We start from the raw sequence: 18,224 nt of genomic DNA on the forward strand, positions 1-18,224 counted from the left end.
TAGATGACTTGTGCATGGTGGGAAATGCCTTTAATATCGGCATTTGTAAAAGAGGAAGGGCAGAGGCAGGAGAGCTCTGTGAGTTTGAGGCCTCCTATTCAACAGTGAATTCTAGGAGAGCCAGGGCTATATAGAAAGAATGTCTAACAATAAAAAAACAAATAACAAAACAGAAATCCAGACGATGCGACAGAGAGAGATGGCTTAGCAGTTAAGAGCATTTGCTTCTGTTCCCAGCACGCACATGGAGGCTTACAGCCCTCTGTAACTCAGCTCCCTCTTCTGGCCTCCACCGACATGGCATGCACATAGGTGCACATACATACATACATACATACATACATACATACATACATACAAGCCACATTAAAAAATCCAGATGAAGTATTCTCATGACTGCAGAACCCAGAGCTCCCAGTACAATCCCAAATATCACACTCAGGAAGCAATTTTGACTATGATTTCTTTTCTTTCACCTGACTATCCCAGGCTGCTAATGCAACTTCAATAAGTTTTCTAACTGTCCCAAAGCTGGCACATAAATTGCCTGCGTAAAAATGGAAACAAAATCATGATAAATTCTATGAGAGTTATTTCTACTGATCACAGCAAAATCCATATTTACAATTGAATGAAGGGTCTCATCTTTGGTAAATTTGGGCTCTGCCTCTGAACTGTATAACCCCAACCTCCAAAGCTATGTTTAGAAACAGTCAGGTGTGATGACAGACAGCTACAATCCCAGTACTCATGAGGTTAAGGCAAGGGAATTACTCCAAATGCAAGACTAGCTTCGTCTACACAGTTAGCTCAACACAATAAACAACTCTCTATACTTTGTCTAAGCAGTTACATCTAAGATGTCAGCAAATTTTTCTTTGTTGGCTTTGTTTTTTTTTTTTTCAAGACAGGGTTTATCTGTGTATTCCTGGCTATTCTGGAACTCACTCAGTAGACCAGGTTGGCCTTGAACTCAGAGATCTGCCTGCCTCTGCCTCCCAGGTGCTGGGATCAAAGGCATGCGCTACCACTGCCCAGATAATGTCAGCTAACTTTAAAATCTTGTAAATATTTTCTCAGGCACCAGAGGGCTAACACTTGCTGGGGACGTCACATGTAACTCACCCCTCTAAGCATAATAGCATGGTGACACAAGGAGGTCAGTGAGCACAAGCAGCTGGTCATCCGTGAACTGCTGCTTGTGTTCTTGCCAGTTGTCATGGTGTGTCCTTCGGAAATTGGATAAGGTCTTCTTTACAGTCATCTGTAATCAACCCATGTACATTTTAACCCTAACAACCAGAGTTAAATATGGATTATTCTCAGCTCACATACTGCAAATGCTACAATGTTAGAAAACCAAGTCAATTCTCTGTCATCAAACCACTAATATTCTGTAAAATTACTAGCTTCACTTCAGGACAAACCACTGGAATGTACTGCTGCATTGCTAGACTGGCTCGATACATATTTCTATACAATAACAGAAGTGAGCTTTAGCTTTGGAGCATGGGTACTTACTACTAGATAAATACAATCATTATTTCTAGTTTAACATTAGCCCTCAGTTATAGGAGTTTCCAGATACAAAATACCAGAATAATAGTACCAAGGAACATCACTTTCTAGGCAGTGCTGACAGTATTCTTTATGTTGGGCTTGAAAGAATAGAAGCTACAAAGTTTTATACATGAGGACATGTATAGGCTTTAATAATTACAGAGTAAACTTGGCCCTATTAGAGGCAGGAGGTTTTTTTTTTTTTTAATCCTTTATCTTTTTGCTTTGTTTTGTTTTTTGAGACAGGGTTTCTCTGTGTACCCTTGGCTGTCAAGGCTGCTTTGAACTCAGAGATCCACCTACCTCTGCTGGGATTGAAGGTTTGTGCCACCATTACCCGGCTTGAGGCAGGAGATTTTGATATCAAAATTTTCTAGGTTTCTGCTAGTGAAATAAAGTCCTCCGGGGGGGGGGGGGATTTTTTTTTTTTTTAATTTAGGTTTTTGAGACAGGGTTTCTCTGTGTAGTGTTGGCTGCAAGTCAAACTCAGAGATCCACTTGCGACTGCCTCCTAAGTGTTAGGATTAAAGGCATGCAGGAAAGTATTTGTCAAGTGATATAAATAAACTAACAAGGAAGAATGATATACTTTAGGATGTATATTATTTTGATAAATTGTCATGTGCTATCACTAAGAACCTGGATTTGCAAGTAGAATTGGCTCCAAGCATATCTATGTTCTGTCCTCTAAGGGTCTCTGTCTGGGATTGGTTTAGCTTCTTTAACTAAGGCAGAAGGAGAGAACAACAGTTCAGCTCAAAAGTAAAACCAAGGACAGCTGGAAGGCAAACCATTTCTACCAAGGCTGCTACTGTTCATGCAGCTTCAGTGGGAAAACTGGCAAGGTCAGCTCCACTGTGAACTCTAGCTACTGTCTCATCTTCCCCAGTAACGTCACACTGTTATAAACACCTGACTTGATAGTGTCATCTCTGTAATTTGTCCTTTTACTTAGAAGCCTCACCAGAGGGCATACTCCACTTTGCCTGAGAGTCTCTTTATTGGGAACACCAGCCAGCTGCCTTAAACAGGCTTCACCAGTTGATTTCTGCTAGATGTGCTTAGCCTCCAATTTGACAGTATTTTGTTGTCTGTCTGATGTCTGCCTGCTACTTGCTATTTAGTCTTTCACTTTGGCTTGTTGTGTACTCAAACTCATTCATACAAAACTGAAAATATGGCTATTATGGATCATTCTCTGGACCACACAGAACATACCTCAATAGGCTGAGGATCATTCAAATGTGCACTGAGATTCATAAGAAGCTGAGGCATCCAGGTGGGAACATCATAAGGGCTGGAAAGAACGCACGCACCAAGTCCAAGCACACCAGCATGACGCCTTACTAACTCTGCAATAAAAACAACCATTCTTTATAGTGAAATCAGTTTTCACTCATGCTAGATGTGCTTTCAGTATGCACATTTCCCCATTTAATATACATTTACAAATGCATACATGAAAAGCATGATTTCTGGGGCTGAACTAGAAACTATGAAAATTTAAATATATTCTATAGTGGTCCCTCAGTGACAGTATAATTTTTTTTCTAGCCAGGAATGGGTCATATTATTAAAACCAACAACATATACAACTTTCCTAATCAGTTCATTTATAGTCTAAGTACAATCCTTGATGCTAAAACAAACTCCCAGATTAGGTAATATTTTCTCTATGTCACTGTACCCACACAAAATGCATGACACACACTACCATGCATGACAAGTACATTTCTTAAAACAGAACTTCAGCAGATGTCTACCTTACAGGGTCTGTTCCTTCCTAGTGAAGTAAGCCCAAGTGTTTTCAAATACCCATGTTCCCTGTTTCCTTTCTCGCTCTGGCCCTCTTCTCTGCCTGTGTGCTGGGGCTGATCACACCCAAGGCCTCGCAGGAAGTGAGCACCATCCTCACTATCACTGCCACATGTAACCCTCAGTTCCCATCTCCTCTGAGCTCAGGTCGTGGTGCACACTAGCTAAGAGTGTATTACACTGAGCCACATTTCTAGTTCCCCTCAGTTTCTTCATTAGGCAATGATACACATTCCTTTATAAATCTAGTCTAGGTGTGTCCATGAACAGAAGGAGAAGGTAAAGAAACGAGATTCTGAAGTAGTAAAAAATGTAAGCAATGCCATTTGGTATAATAAAGACAAAATACTTTATTATTAAAGAAAACTAAAAAGTTGATAATTTACTGGCACTTGGTATTGATACTTAGCATATAAATACTTAATATTTGTTATTAACACATTATAACTTGGCTCTAATGTATAGGAACTTCATATTCTAGGAACTTTGTACAAATTCAACAAATCTCATATTTACTATTTTATTTTACATCACTTTAATTTCTTTGGGCTTATAGTCAAATGTTTGTCGTCCTATGGATCACACATATACTGGTGGTTCCTACTGGTATCATAGCCATTTTACTGTATTCATAGTACACAGAAGTATGCAAAATAAAATTTTACTTGGTAATACATTTCTTGGAAGTGATCTCCCTCATAGAGGCACACATGATTATTAAATATTCCCCTCTCTAGATAGAGTACCTCTGGTTCCCTAAATTTTTTTCTCTTTTGTGTGTATGTATTTCTGTTGCATACACGTGTGTGCATATAAATGTAGACAACGGAAGTCAATCTCAGGTGTTTTTCCTCAGGAGCCTTTTATCGTTTTTTGAATATATATGTATTCTTAATATTTCAATTTCTGTGTTTGTGTATATGTATACACATGTAAGTACCCAAAGAAGCCAGAGTGTTGAATTCTGTGGAGCTAAAGTTATGAGCAGCTGTGAGATCTGGATGTGTATGTTAGAAACCAAACTTGGGTCTCTTAACAGTAAGCACACTTAACCACTAAGCCATCCCTAGAGTCTTATAGAATCAGGGTCTTTCACTGGGATCTGCCTGGCTCCACTGCCTCAGTGCAGCAATTATAGGCCATCGCACATGGCTTTTAATGTAGGCACCGGGAAGCAAACTCAGAGCCGCAGGCTTGTAGGGCAAGCACTTTACTAATGGTGCCATCTTCCCAGCCCATCCCCATTTTCCTTTTTATTCAAGTCTTCCACTTTATTGTCGTTGCCACCTCAGGCCTTGACTACATACTTGCACTCTTTCTGCTGCTTCTTGGTCTTCAGCTTCTCCTCGTGCTTGGTGAGCCGGCGGCGCATGGCTCTAGTCTTCTTAGGCGCAGGTCCAGAGGCTTGTACTTCTTGCCCTTGTAGAATTTCCTGAGGTTTTCTTTTTGAGTCTGGTTAATGACAGTGAGGATTCGGGCAATGGATTTGCGGACGACTCGTATCTTGGAGAGCTTGGGTGCAGCGCTGCCTGCCACCCTGGTGACCCGAAGCTGAGACAGCTCCACCTTCAGATTGTCCAGTTGTTTCAGCAGCTCCTCCTTCTTCTTGCCGCGCAGGTCCTGAGCCTTAATCTTGGCCATGGCTGCATTGCTCACCGTGGAGGCCGCCAGGTACGAGAGAGCCATTTTCCTTTTTTTGTTTGTTCGTTTTGTTTTGTTTTTCGAGAGAGAGTCCTGTCCTGGTCTCTCTTTGTAGACCAGGCTGGCCTCAAACTCACAGTGATCTGCCTGCCTCTGCCTCCCGAATGCTCGGTTTAAAGGTGTGTGCCACCACGCCCGGCCCCATTTTTCATAAAAAAAAAAAATGTGTGTGTGTGTGTGTGTACTCAAGCTTATGTGTGCACATCTGCACATGCATACATATGAGTGCCATGGTATACAAATGGAGGTCGGAGAAAACTTGTGAGAATAGGTCTTGCCTTCCATCAAAGTCCAGAAATCAAACTTTAAGTACCAAGCATGATACCAAGTGTCTTTACCAAATGAGCCACCTTGTTGACTGCAATTTGTTTCTTTAGAGCCCTAATACATAAACCCTAAATTCTGAAAACAGTTTAAATCTTCCAAGATAACCAAATATGGATGTATCTTTACGCACTTATGGGGGAGGGGCTTAGGACTGCCTTTTAAAAAGTTACTGTATGCAGTAGTAGAAAGGTTCTTTTGTACATATAATTTTAGCCTTTTCATTTCAGGGTCTGTCTTTTTTCATGCTAATCCTAACAAATAGGGACAATTATTCCCAGCATCTAGCAAAGACTCAAACACAAACAACAACATCCAAAGTTTAAGCAAGCTGCTTAATTCCTTAAAGGAATGGGGATTTGAAACATTACCTGCAGAAGGAATGGTGTCTCCCACAGAACCAGGATCTCGTTTTCTTTTCTTGGGTAGTTTTGTTTTGCAAAGTTGCTCAAAATGAATCTGCATAGCACTGTCCATGGTAAGGAAGTTACACTGTAGCAGACCACTTAAAGTGGTAGCAGCCATTTCTCTAACCTGGAGAGAGAATCATTCCTATTAGAACCGAGACCCTAAGCCTGAAATGTCTTTTTCATGACAGAGGTATCACCAGATTTCCCAGATTTCTGTAGCCTCAAAGTGGATAAAAGCTAGATTAGAGTTATAGAAGTATAACTACTATACATAAAATAAATTTTCTTCATGATTCATAATAAACAAAACAATAAGAACATGTTAAAAATATAAACAAAACCCCAACATTTTGCTCTATATCCCTTAGAGGTTCTTTGTACTGTCATTTGGTTGCACTGTTTTCTATATATTGTGGTCCTGGCATTGGATCAAAGGCTTCATACAATACCTTTGTACTCTGGAACAAGGTCTCACTGGGATGCCAAAGGTGAAGGACGCTGCCTAGCCTATGCTAGTTAGGCTAGTATTCTATCAGTGCGCTTCATCCCTCAGCCCTGTTTGTTTTAGGTTTAAGTTGCCCAGGCTGATCTTGAACGTAGTGTGGCTCAGGCTGTCTAGGAACTTTCAATCCTTTCTTCTTCCTTCAGAGTATCTGGGATTACAGGTGTGCATTATCACATCTAGACAAATACTCCTATTTCATTTAACTTTTGATGGATTTTGATTGATTTAGGATAATCCAATTTGAAAGACTCAGCAATACTATGGCTATCAACTTCTGTTCAAAGAGTAATGCTCAGGTACTGTGACACAGAATTGGAATGTGGACAGTGGTCATACTGGCCAGCAGAAACACACACTTTGTTTTGTGGATAAAGAGAAGCCATATTGAAAGTAAATAAACATGTCTTGTCTTTAGTTTGCCATTTCTATGGTCTTTATTTGTAGTCTGTTTTTTATGTGACTACAACTAGTCTACATAAGTTTGGTGATTTTTGTATATCACATTTTTCTCTAGAAAGTTTCTATTATTCTTGTGGTGAGATTTATTGATTTTGATGTCATCTGAGGGCTTAAAACGTCATCCTTACTTTGAATTCCTACAAATAGTCAAATCTGTATTTCCCAGTTTCCTTAACTTAAAAAAGGGAAAGAATAACAAGTGTGAAGTGTTCCAATTTATTTTTCCTACAAGCAGCTAATAAATTACTCCAATACTTCCAACAGAATCATTCTCTTTCCCAGTACTCAGGCTTACCTTTAGGGTCTATATAGTGTATGCATGTATGTGAGAAAAGTTATTTCACTTTATTAGTTGTAAATATATTATTATCTTCCCACACTTCTAATCTTTTTCAATCTGTAAATTTTAGAAAAAACAGCTCTCAATTATAAAGTTTTTCCAGTTAAATCATGAATAAAATTTAATTAGTTATTACTGCTACATACTTTCTACTATGTTATTTCAATGATGGTTTTACTTTTTTATGTCACAGTAACAGGCATTTTCTGCTTAGAGAAAGCACAATGGTTTATTAAAGGGTAACAAATGTGACATGTGTGTATAATGTTACATTGTGCTCTAAGCTGCCTGTTCACAGGGTGACATATTTGTCCACTGCCTCTATGACCTGCAGACCCTGCACTGTCCTACTTACAGACCCTTACCTTAGGAAGAGTGAGGCAGTTAAGTACTGCAAGGAACAGAAGGCATAGTACCCTAACCCTGAGTACCCTAACCCTAACCCTGAGTACCCTAACCCTAACCCTGAGTACCCTAACCCTAACCCTGAGTACCCTAACCCTGAGTACCCTAACCCTAACCCTGAGTACCCTAACCCTAACCCTAACCCTGGCAGGGCAGGCAGCACTCTGCTTCCTCCAGTGCTTTACCATCCTCATCTCACCTCCTCTTTTTTCAGATGAGGTCTAGACTGGCCTTCAACTCATGTTCCAGCCAGCTTAACCTCCCAAGTGCTAGGAGTCCAAACATGCAGCAGTACACACACACACACACACACACACACACACACACAGAGTTTATTTAATGGTTTATTTATTTTTTATTTTATGTGCATTGGTGTTTTGCCTGTATGTCTGTGTGAGTGTTAGAACCCCTGGAACTGGAGTTACAAACAGGTCTGACCTGACATGTGAGTGCTGGAACCAAAGCAGGTCCTCTGGATGAGCAGTCAGTGTTCTTAAACCACTGAGCCATCTCTCCAGTCCCATCCTGAGACATATTTTTTAAAGTTACATGTGACAAGAATGAACTTCCATGGAAAATTGCCCCAACAGAATTTTCAAAACAGTTATTTCCCACCCGTCTATCCTTACCCATCTCAGTGATACAATGTGTTTTCATTATGGATTCTGCCTGGCTTCTCTGATCAGCCACACTTACTACCCGCCACTCTCAGCTGGACAAACTCATCCCCCCAGCCCCATACAGATACATCTTGGTAAAAACTATGAAGATCAACGAATGCTCACTAGCAGGTTGAACTTTGGGAATGAAGCACTGTATTTCTCTGGAATTATCTGAATTTTGTTGGGAAAGACCTTAATTCTAAGTGACAGCAAGTTAAGGATCACATAATTTCTTGGGATAATGCTTACTAACTAAAAACAGATTTATTTTTATTTTCAGTCTCCTCAATGGTTAAATATGTTAAAAAAAGAAAAGAGCTATAGTTTTGTTGCTGTTTTGAGACAGGGTTTCATGTAGATAAGGCTGGCCTCAAACCTGCTGTGTAGCTGAGGTTAGACAAAGGACAATTTTCTGTTGGGGGGGAGGTTCCCGAGACAGAGTTTTCTCTGTGTAGCCTTGGCTGTCCTAGACTCACTTTGTAGACCAGGCTGGCCAAAGGACAATTTTTAATTAATAGTAACAAATGTTAAATAAAATTCTAACATCACCTGCTATATTCTGTCAAGATGCTGATCCCCCTCCTTCCCAAATGCTGGGATGACAAGCACACGTCACATGGTGCTAGGCACGTTTCTTTCAATTGAGCTATAGTCTCAGGAGCATTTAGTACTCTTGCCAGCAACTTACTAGAAGCAAACAGAAATCTAAAGCTCTACTCGCCACAAGTAAAATTAGAAAATGAGTGTGTATGCTGGGTGTGGTGGCGCACGCCTTTAATCCCAGCACTCGGGAGGCAGAGGCAGGTGGATCGCTGTGAGTTCGAGGCCAGCCTGGTCTACGTAGCGGGTCCAGGACAGCCAGGGCTACACAGAGAAACCCTGTCTCAAAAAAAAAAAAAAAAAAAAAAAAGAAAGAAAGAAAGAAAGAAAAGAAAAGAGAATGAGTGTGTGTCCTCTAAGCTCTCTCAAAGCTCTCTTAGGGGTTGGAACAGAATCTGTGATCAGGGTTTGTATTTACTCAGATATTTGATCTAAGAATAAACAAAGCTTATTATTTTTTAAATCATATTTACTAACTTTTTTTTTTGTTTTTGAGACAGGGTCTCTCTGTGTAGCCTTGGCTGTCCTGGACTCACTTTGTAGACCAGGCTGGCCTCAAACTCACAGCGATCCGCCTGCCTCTGCCTCCCGAGTGCTGGGATTAAAGGCCCAGCCTACTTTTTTTTAAAAGGAAGTTTTATTTTATGTGTATGAGTGTTTTGCCTGCATGTATGTAAGTATACCACATGCACGCAGTGCCTGCAGAGGTCACAAGCTAGTGTCAGATCTCCTGGGCCTGTAGTTGCCATTCTGAGCTGCCATGTGGATGTTGAGAACTGAACCTGAGTCCTCTGCTACAATAGCAAATACGCTTAACTGCAGATCTGTGGTTACAGTGTGTGCTGTTTCTTCATTTTTACTTCAAGACATTTGAGGCTACCACCAAAATATGTGACAGTTTAAATAATGCCACGATCTATTTATTACATGTTCTAAATTTACTCTTACTCTGTGTGTGCGTGCGTGCGTGTGTGTGTGCGTGCGTGCGTGTGTGTGTGTGTGTGTGTGTGTGTGTGAGAGAGAGAGAGAAGGGGGTGGGGTGGGGGAGAGTGACAGACAGACAGACAGAAACAGAGACACATGAATGCTTATAATACGGAGGGTACTGGGTAAGGTCAGGTTTCTTGCTCTATCACTCCTTTGAGTCTGTTTCTTTTTCTTTTGTCTTTTGAGGCAGGGTTTCTCTGTATAGCTTTGACTGTCCTGGACTTGCTTTGTACACCAGGCTGGCCTCTGTTTCCCCAAGGGCTAGGATTACAGGCATGCGCCACCACACCTGGCTCTGTTGAGTCTCTTACTGAACCTGGGAGCAGGCTGATGACCATCAAATCCCAGTGATCTTCCTGTTTCTACCCTGAGTTTCAGGTGTATGTGACTTCATGCCTGACTTACTATGAGGGTGCTAGGGATTTGAACTCAGGCCTTCATGCTTGCCCAGTAAATGGACTTATCCCACTGGGTTATCTTCTCAGCCCCCCCCCTACATAGTTATGTCTATTTATGAGCTATGGAAGAAAATATAATTATGTTGTAATAAGCTCTTTTTGCTTTTTGAGACGGGGTTTCTCTGTGTAGCCTTGCCTGACCTGGACTCACTTTGTAGTAGGCTGGCTTCAAACTCACAGTGATCCACCTGCCTCTAATTGCTGGGATTAAAGGCGTGCACCACCATGCCCAGCATAATCACATATATTTTTAAAGTTAACTAAATTTCCATTTGTTCTAATTTGAAATTTTACCTCTAACTGTTCATCCTCCAAAAGGCATATAATCAGCCACCTGATGTCTTTAACTGCATCTTCATTGTTCAGGAAAATAAAGAGGTTGTAAAATACCATGGTCTGGAGGTAGGTCAGCACTGAATATCTTGCATGCCAAGAACTGCTTCTTGCTGTCTGTGAATAAGAAATGAGTATATAATAGAACTGACAAGAAAATGACAATGACATTACATATAAGTAATAACAATATTTGAATTTGATTCTACTTTCAAAGTATAGTTGCAATTAAGCATAGAGAAGTATATTCAAGTTGCCAAAGCAGTTTTTCAGAATGTCTGTATGTTCAGTACTGGGAATGTAAGAAACTGATAAAACTCAAAATACTCTCAGGGGAGAGAAGTATTCATAATTAAGACAAATGACTCCTCCAACTACCACAGATTACTTTATTTTACTTTCAATAGTAGTATGTAGGGCTTAAGAAACAAACAAACAAAAGGTATAAATTACTAGTGTCAGGTATGGATTCCATTTCAGGAGTGGGACTTATATGCCATCAAAAATTCGTGCCACTATTACACCCAGTATATCTTGAAAGCAAGTCAACATTACATGTTGCAAGGTTTGTAGTTGGGTTATAGTGATGATTACTTTTTTCCTCTGGTAGCATGCAGAATATATTCCAGTATCATGAACACTAGTCAGTAGGGTTGAAGTTTCTAGTTAAGAACCAGATCTATGTCTCAACATTTGCTGAGAGGAGTAGTGTCTTTAGCAAGTGGCCCTTCCCATCAGATTGTGGTGATGAGACAACAGCTTTGGGTAGAGCTTATCAAGACTTAGGGGAGATGTTTATGAAACCACTTTGGCCAACAACTTGACAAGCTGTAGCTCATTCTTGGCACTGCAGGTTTTAACTGGTTGCATGTCTAGTTGGGGGATTGTTTCCTCCATCATATGGTGATTCCATTTAAATAAATACATATATGTAGATATTTTAGAAAGCTTCTATAGTGTCCATATGGCTTTTCAAGGAGCCTTTGGTTGTTTCTTCCCATAGTCCCTCTTTACCTTGCCCCCTTGTGCCAGAAGTAAGTGTCAGAAGTAGTTGGCCAACACAAATGGATTTCATGTTTTTTGGGTAGGCTTTTGTTTAATTTTTCATTTGGTATTTCTTATGTTTGTTATAATTTTTGGTTTTTGTTTTGTGAGGGAGGGATGTGAAGTGGTAGTGAAAGATATGGGCAGAGTTGGGCGAGGGTCACAAAAAATGAAGTACATAAAAACAATAAATGGTTAGACACGATGGACACAAGGACAAAAAGCAGAGAAGTGAAGGCTTAAAGAGGCTCCTTGAGATCAGTTGGAAAACAGTTCCAACTTTTTGAGGAAACTGAAGGGTGGAAAAATTAAATGAGTTTCTGGAAGTCATACAAGTGAGTAATGCAACAAAATTTGAGCTGAGGTCTGTCTGCCTCTAAACCCAAGATCAGCAGAGTAAACAGAAGAGCAAATAGATAAAAAAGGAGGAAACCAATACAGCTTGTGTCGATAGACAACTATTGCTCCCCTACTGGTACGCCTTACAGAAACAACTCTCAGCCTCCCTGCCCTCGACCCCACAGAAAGAACTATACTTTCTATTGGTTTCTATCTAATTCCTAAAGGAATAATAGTCGCTTTCAGATTGAATCTACAGTCACCATATAATTGCTTGTTTGTCTTTCACTTGAGAACAAAGTAGAAATAAGAAGCTATGGTTGATCAGCATTGTTTTCAAGCAAATTCTACTCAACAATTAAATAAAAATAGAACTACTAAATCCCATGGCTCTAAAATATCATTTAAAACTGTTAGAAAATATTTTTCAGTGAAAACTCCAAGAATATGCCTATTTTTATATATTGTGTATGATCAGCTCTGTTGTGTACTGCAATGCAGTCACAGTAATTGAGACCAGGAAGGAAAATGGCAAAAGAGAATGATAGCACGGTTCCTCATCAACACATTTTAATAATTATCTCTTGAACTTGCTCAAATTCAAAGAAGTTGGTGACAAGCCAGGTAAAAATGAGCCCTGGTCTTTGTTGTTGTTGTTGGTTTGTTTGTTTTTTTTTTTTGCTTTTGGTCAACATATATAAGAAAATTTGAAACAAAAATCAGAGGCCAGGTATGATACCACACATTTATTTTTCTTTTTTTGATACCACATATTTAATCCCAATACTTGGGAGGCAGAAGCAGGTGGATGTTTGAGAATTACAGGCCAGCTTGTTCTACCTAATAATTCTGACCAGTTAGGCATATATACTAAGACTCTATTCTCAAGAGAGGAAGAGAAAAACAAACAAACAAAACAAAACAAAACCCACACAGCTCAGGTATTGTGTATTCAACAGTTCATTGTGAAATTCTCAGAATAGGGCTGGAGAAATAGCTCAGTGGTTAAGAGCACTGTCTGCTCTTCTAGAAGTCCTGAGTTCAATTCCCAGCAACCACATGGTGGTTCATAACCATCTATGATGAAATCTGGTGCCCTCTTCTGGTGTGCAGGTATACCTGCAATCAGAACACTGTGTACATAATAAATAAATAAACTTAAGAAATTCTCAGAATAACATAACAATGCTAGACAGAGGATGTAAATATTGTAGCCATATACTTACCTGGTTTAGCACCTGAAGTATCAAAGGCACTTGATGAGGGTAGAGCAACCCCTGAGACATTAGTGACAAACAAAGCTTTGCGTCTCTTTTCAGCTCATCATAGCTATTGTCATTTTCCACTGGGGCTATCTACAGAATAAAAGAAAACAAATGGTTATCACCAGTTAAGTACAGACACCCTAAATGACAGAAATCCCAGCACCCAGGAGAGTAAGGTAGGAAAATGGCAAGCTTGAGGCCAGCTAGAGCTATAAAATTGATCGGAGGCTAATCATGCCTATAGAGACACTCTGTCTCAAAAATAAAAACTTAAAACAGCTTCTATGGAAAACTGCAAACATACATGTAAATACAATGAGCACCTTATAATCCAATCACTTCTCACAGATAATCTTGTTTCATTTTTGCTTCCTACTGTCCCCTTTTATCTTCTAAATTTTCTGAAGCAAAACCCATAAATATTTCATTGCTATCTTAATAATATATATAACAATGTATATATATATATATATAATATATATAATGACATTATCATATACAAAACATCATTACACTTACAATATAAAGTACTAGACAGTAGCTATTACAAAACCCTAGTACTCAGGAGGCAATGGTGGTTAGACCTCTGTGAGCTTGAGGAAAGCCGGTCCACACAGTGAGTTCCAGGCCAACCAGGGGCACATGATGAGACCCTGCATAAAGAAAGGGGGGGAGCAAAACAACCACAAAAACTCCATAGTGCTCAAACTCCATGGTATCACTGGCACATTGTTACAGCAACTTTTCTGGAATCATTCAACATCATGATAATCCCATGATGCTGTGTTTCAAAATCTGAAAATTCCTTCTTACCTGATTTTTTCACATTTGGAAGAAGAAACTGAGGTCTTGTTTAGTAATTTCCTCGGCAATGGTCTCCCCTGATTGTGTTTTGGTTTTAGTAAATCCTGTACTCTAGCCATTGGATATAGGCTTCATTTTACTGACATGTGATATTGGGTACAGCATAAAAATTATGTGCTTCCTTCACTGTACTTTTTTGTTGTTGTTTGTTTGTTTTTCAAGACATGGTCTCTCTGTGTAGCCTTGGCTGTCCTGGACTCGCTTTGTAGAACAGGCTGGCCTTGAACTCACAGCGATCTGCCTGCCTCTGCCTCCCGAGTCCTAGGATTAAAGGTGTGTGACACCACCATCCGGCCTGTCTTAATGACTGTCAATCTAGAGATCCTAGTCCAAGAGAGGCAAAGAATAAGAGCTAGCTCAATGTAACCTTGGATTTGGGCATATGGATCTTGAAGAGATCTAAGGGAGAAAATGCCATGGAGTGGAATCCTATTATTTTCTGTAATCTTTCTATATATCCTTGAACTTACGGCTCCTACTCAGCTTTTTAGTTTTTACTTTGTTCTGTAAACCACCTAGATATTTTCTGGTAATTTGGCTAATTTACTGCTTTTGCTTTACCAGTCAGTAGACTTCTAGTGCTTGAAATTAAAGAACTGCAATCAAGGCCGGGCGTGGTGGCATACACCTTTAATCTCAGTACTTGGGAGGCAAAGGCAGGGAGATCTCTGAGTTTGAGGCCAGCCTGGCCTACAGAGTGAGTTCCAGGACAGCTGTGGCCACACAGAGAAACCCTGTCTTGAAAAACAAAACAAAACAAAAAACTACACACCAAAGACCAAAACCTGCCCCCCCCCCAAGAAACCTGTAATTAAATGGAAGCTGGGGTGGAGTTCCCAGCACCCACATAACAGCTCACAACCGTCTGTCGCTCTAGGTCCAGGGGATTATACACACTCTAATGAACTTTTGAAGGCATCAAGCGTACATGACGTACACTTACATATAGGCAGACAAAACACTCATACAACATAAATATTTTTTAAAAATTAAAAAAAAAAATGGAAGAGTACCAGAACTCTGTATAATATTCTTAGAAAATATCTTTCCTTATTTATTTATTTTTAATAAAGGTTTTTTTCAAGACAGGGTTTCTCTGTGTAGCCTTGGCTGCCCTAGACTCACTTTGTAGACCAGGCTAGCCTCAAACTCACAGATATCTGCCTGCCTCTGCCTCCTGAGTGTTGGGACTAAAGGTGTGCGCCATCATGTCTGGCTCTTTCTTTATCTTGAATGATATGGGTTACTATAAAAGCAGATTAGAAAAACATTAGAATAGAAAAAGTAAGCAAACTTTTGGATTTTTGAGACAGGAAACCACTCTGCAGACCAAGCTTCCCTTGAATTTGATCCTCCCATCTTACTCTCCCAAATGCTGGAAATTAGAGGCATGCACCACATACCTAGCCTTAAGAATTTCGTGATTTTATGTGCATGCACACCACAGTAAGCATGTGCAGGTCAGAGGACAACTTACAGATATCCATTCTCTCCTTCCACCATGTGGGTCCTAAGAATTAATCTCAGGTTGTTAAATTTGAGAGTAGGCACCTTTATCGCTGAGACATTATGACAGCTCTAGGATAACCCTTTAAATAAAAGCATTAATGTGCTATATCTGGTAATGTATTTAAAACCAAAACACAACCTACAAGTGTAAAGTACATGTTATATAGATGTTTATATTATGAAGGAGTAAGACCATGGTGAGATGGGCAAGAGCTCGGCCAATGGTTATACCCCACACGACCATTTTTTAGTGCTCACCATATGCTTGATACAGTCACTGAACACTATGCACAGGGAGGCAACATTTTCACAATCCAAAAAGTCGGTGATTTAGTCTATTTAATCTGAACTCTTGGTCTTTGCTAACAGCAATGTGAGGAGTGAAAAATTCAGATGAAATGACTTTTCACATTACTGAATTTGAACACAAAACTCAATTTTAAGAGTGAAAAACATGTAATATTAAGCCACATAATCTTTAGCATACCCTTAGGGAGTAGCAGATTCTACTATTAATTTGCACATGAGGAAAAGAAGTTCTGAGGGGCTAGATTATTTGCCCACAATTACATGGTCAGCTCACCAGCAATCGTGCCAATACTGAGTCCAAGCAGCCTGGCTCCTATTCCTGCCTCTTACTGTCTACCTCATAATGTCTGTAATTAAATCAAAGCTATTGTAGAGTAAATGGTTTATTAAATGACAATACCTACTTAAGGAATAATACAGATAAGATGATAAACTCCAATATTAAAATCTCCTATGTTTTCTAAAGTCAAACTGGCTATTGCATAATGAAACAATGCTTGATCTGCAAAACTTTAGTGTATAGATGGGTGTGGTGGCTCATGTCAGTGATCTCAGTATTTAGAAGGTGGAAGTAGGAGGATCAGGAGTTCAAGGTCATTTTCTTCTACATAGCAAGTCTGAAGCTAGCCTGGGCTACATAGACCTTTCATCTTTGTCATGTTCTCACACTGTGGTGGATTGAATAGAAATGGCCCCCACAAGCTTATCTATTTGAATGATTGGTCATCAGGAAGTGGCACTACTTAAGTAAGGAGGTGTGGCCTTCTTGGGGTAGATATGGATTTTTGGAGGAAATGTATCACTGGGGGTAGGTTTTGAGATCTCAGAAGCATAAGCCAGGCTCCTTCCTGCTGCCTGCAGATCAAGATGTAGACCTCTCAGCTACCATGTATGTCAGCATGCTGCCATGCTCCCTATTATGAGGATAATGGACTAACTTTATGACGCTAAAGACACGCCCCAATTAAAGGCTTATTATAAGAGCTGCCATAATCATGGTGTCTCTTCTCAGCAATATGTCATTGACTAAGACAATAGTTTTACATATGTATAGGTATGCATATATCAATGTTAATAGTAACTATTTTATATAATATATAAATATGTATACATATTTTCAATGTTAACTACTACTACCTAAGACTTTTCCTGTGATAATCTATCTTGAGATGCAATCAAAATTCAACCAGTTATAGAATAGAAAATATCTTTCCTTCTCTTGAATGATGTGGACTGGACTAAGAGCAGATTAGGAAAGTATCAGAACAGAAAAAGTAAGCAAACTTGTACATTGTTGAAACAGGAATTCACTCCGTAGCTCAAACACATCAACTAATGGATGAGGTTTATGACTTTCTTTGGAAGGCCAGAGGAAATGTATTCTTCATTTCAACTTACAGTCTTACCTTAAAGAACAAAGGCAGAAGCTGAAGCTGCTCTTTGACTGCTGTAGAAAAAGATCTTCCTGCACTTGCCATAAGCCATTTTAATACTGTTTGGAAATAAACACACAGAATCAGCCAAGCTATTAAATAAGGGACACAAAGAGTGATGTAACCTATTAAATTGGGGACAGCTCTTTAATATTTAATCTAGCTATGATATTTTAACTCAGAATAATTCATTAGCACTATAACAGTAGTGGCTATCAAGTAATTGAGGGTACTAGGGGAAGAAAAAAACCTACAAGTTATTAGTAGCCAACCAAATACTTTTAATACATTTCAAACTAGCCAAGAATTGCGAGGCAGCTAAAATAGAGTAGTTTATAGTTAAAAATCCTTAATTTTTTTGAAGTTAATAAAAAGGATATCCAAAACTAGGCATTGTGGTGCACACCTGTAACCCAGCACTCTGGAGGCAAAGATAGGTGGATGGATCTCTGTAAGTTCGAGGCCAGCCTGGTCTCAGACAGCTAAGGCTATACAGTGAAGCCTTGGCTCAAAACAAAACAAAACAAACAAAAACAAAACAAAAAACTGGACACCCCGAGTAGGCAAAATATCTTGAAGACTCACACTTGATTTTAAAACTTACTACAAATCCACAGAATTAACAGTATGGCAGTGACATAAAGGCATACACATGAACCAACAGAAAAACAACAAAATGCAGATAAGCCCTCAAAATGTGTGCTGATCAAGCGCACCAAAGCAATTCAGTATAAAACAGTTTTCAACAAACTGTGCTTGGAAAAGCAAATGTCCACATTCTAAACAATAAAGCTAGATTCTTTTTTGGTTTTTCGAGACAGGATTTCTCTGTGTAGCCTTGGCTGTCCTAGACTCACTTTGTAGACCAGGCTGGCCTGTGCTAGGATTAAAGGCGTGCGCCA

The 18,224-nt window shown here is 39.6% G+C and overlaps 1 protein-coding gene and 1 pseudogene across 1 annotated transcript in view; both read right to left on the minus strand.

The window, feature by feature from the left end:
• Psme4 (proteasome activator subunit 4) overlaps positions 1-18,224 on the minus strand; it is a 105,594-nt gene that overhangs the window by 804 nt on the left and 86,566 nt on the right. The window contains exons 41-46 of the mRNA XM_051170250.1: positions 17,296-17,381; positions 13,169-13,297; positions 10,521-10,676; positions 5,772-5,934; positions 2,779-2,912; positions 1,126-1,264 (exon numbers count right to left, since the gene is read on the minus strand). Coding sequence (XP_051026207.1) covers positions 1,130-1,264; positions 2,779-2,912; positions 5,772-5,934; positions 10,521-10,676; positions 13,169-13,297; positions 17,296-17,381 — 803 coding nt within the window. The 3' untranslated portion in view covers positions 1,126-1,129. The remainder of the gene's footprint in view (positions 1-1,125; positions 1,265-2,778; positions 2,913-5,771; positions 5,935-10,520; positions 10,677-13,168; positions 13,298-17,295; positions 17,382-18,224) is intronic.
• On the minus strand, positions 4,664-5,016 carry LOC127210464 (60S ribosomal protein L35-like; annotated as a pseudogene).

This window comes from Acomys russatus, chromosome 28 (assembly GCF_903995435.1).
Source record: "Acomys russatus chromosome 28, mAcoRus1.1, whole genome shotgun sequence".
Taxonomy (NCBI): domain Eukaryota; kingdom Metazoa; phylum Chordata; class Mammalia; order Rodentia; family Muridae; genus Acomys; species Acomys russatus.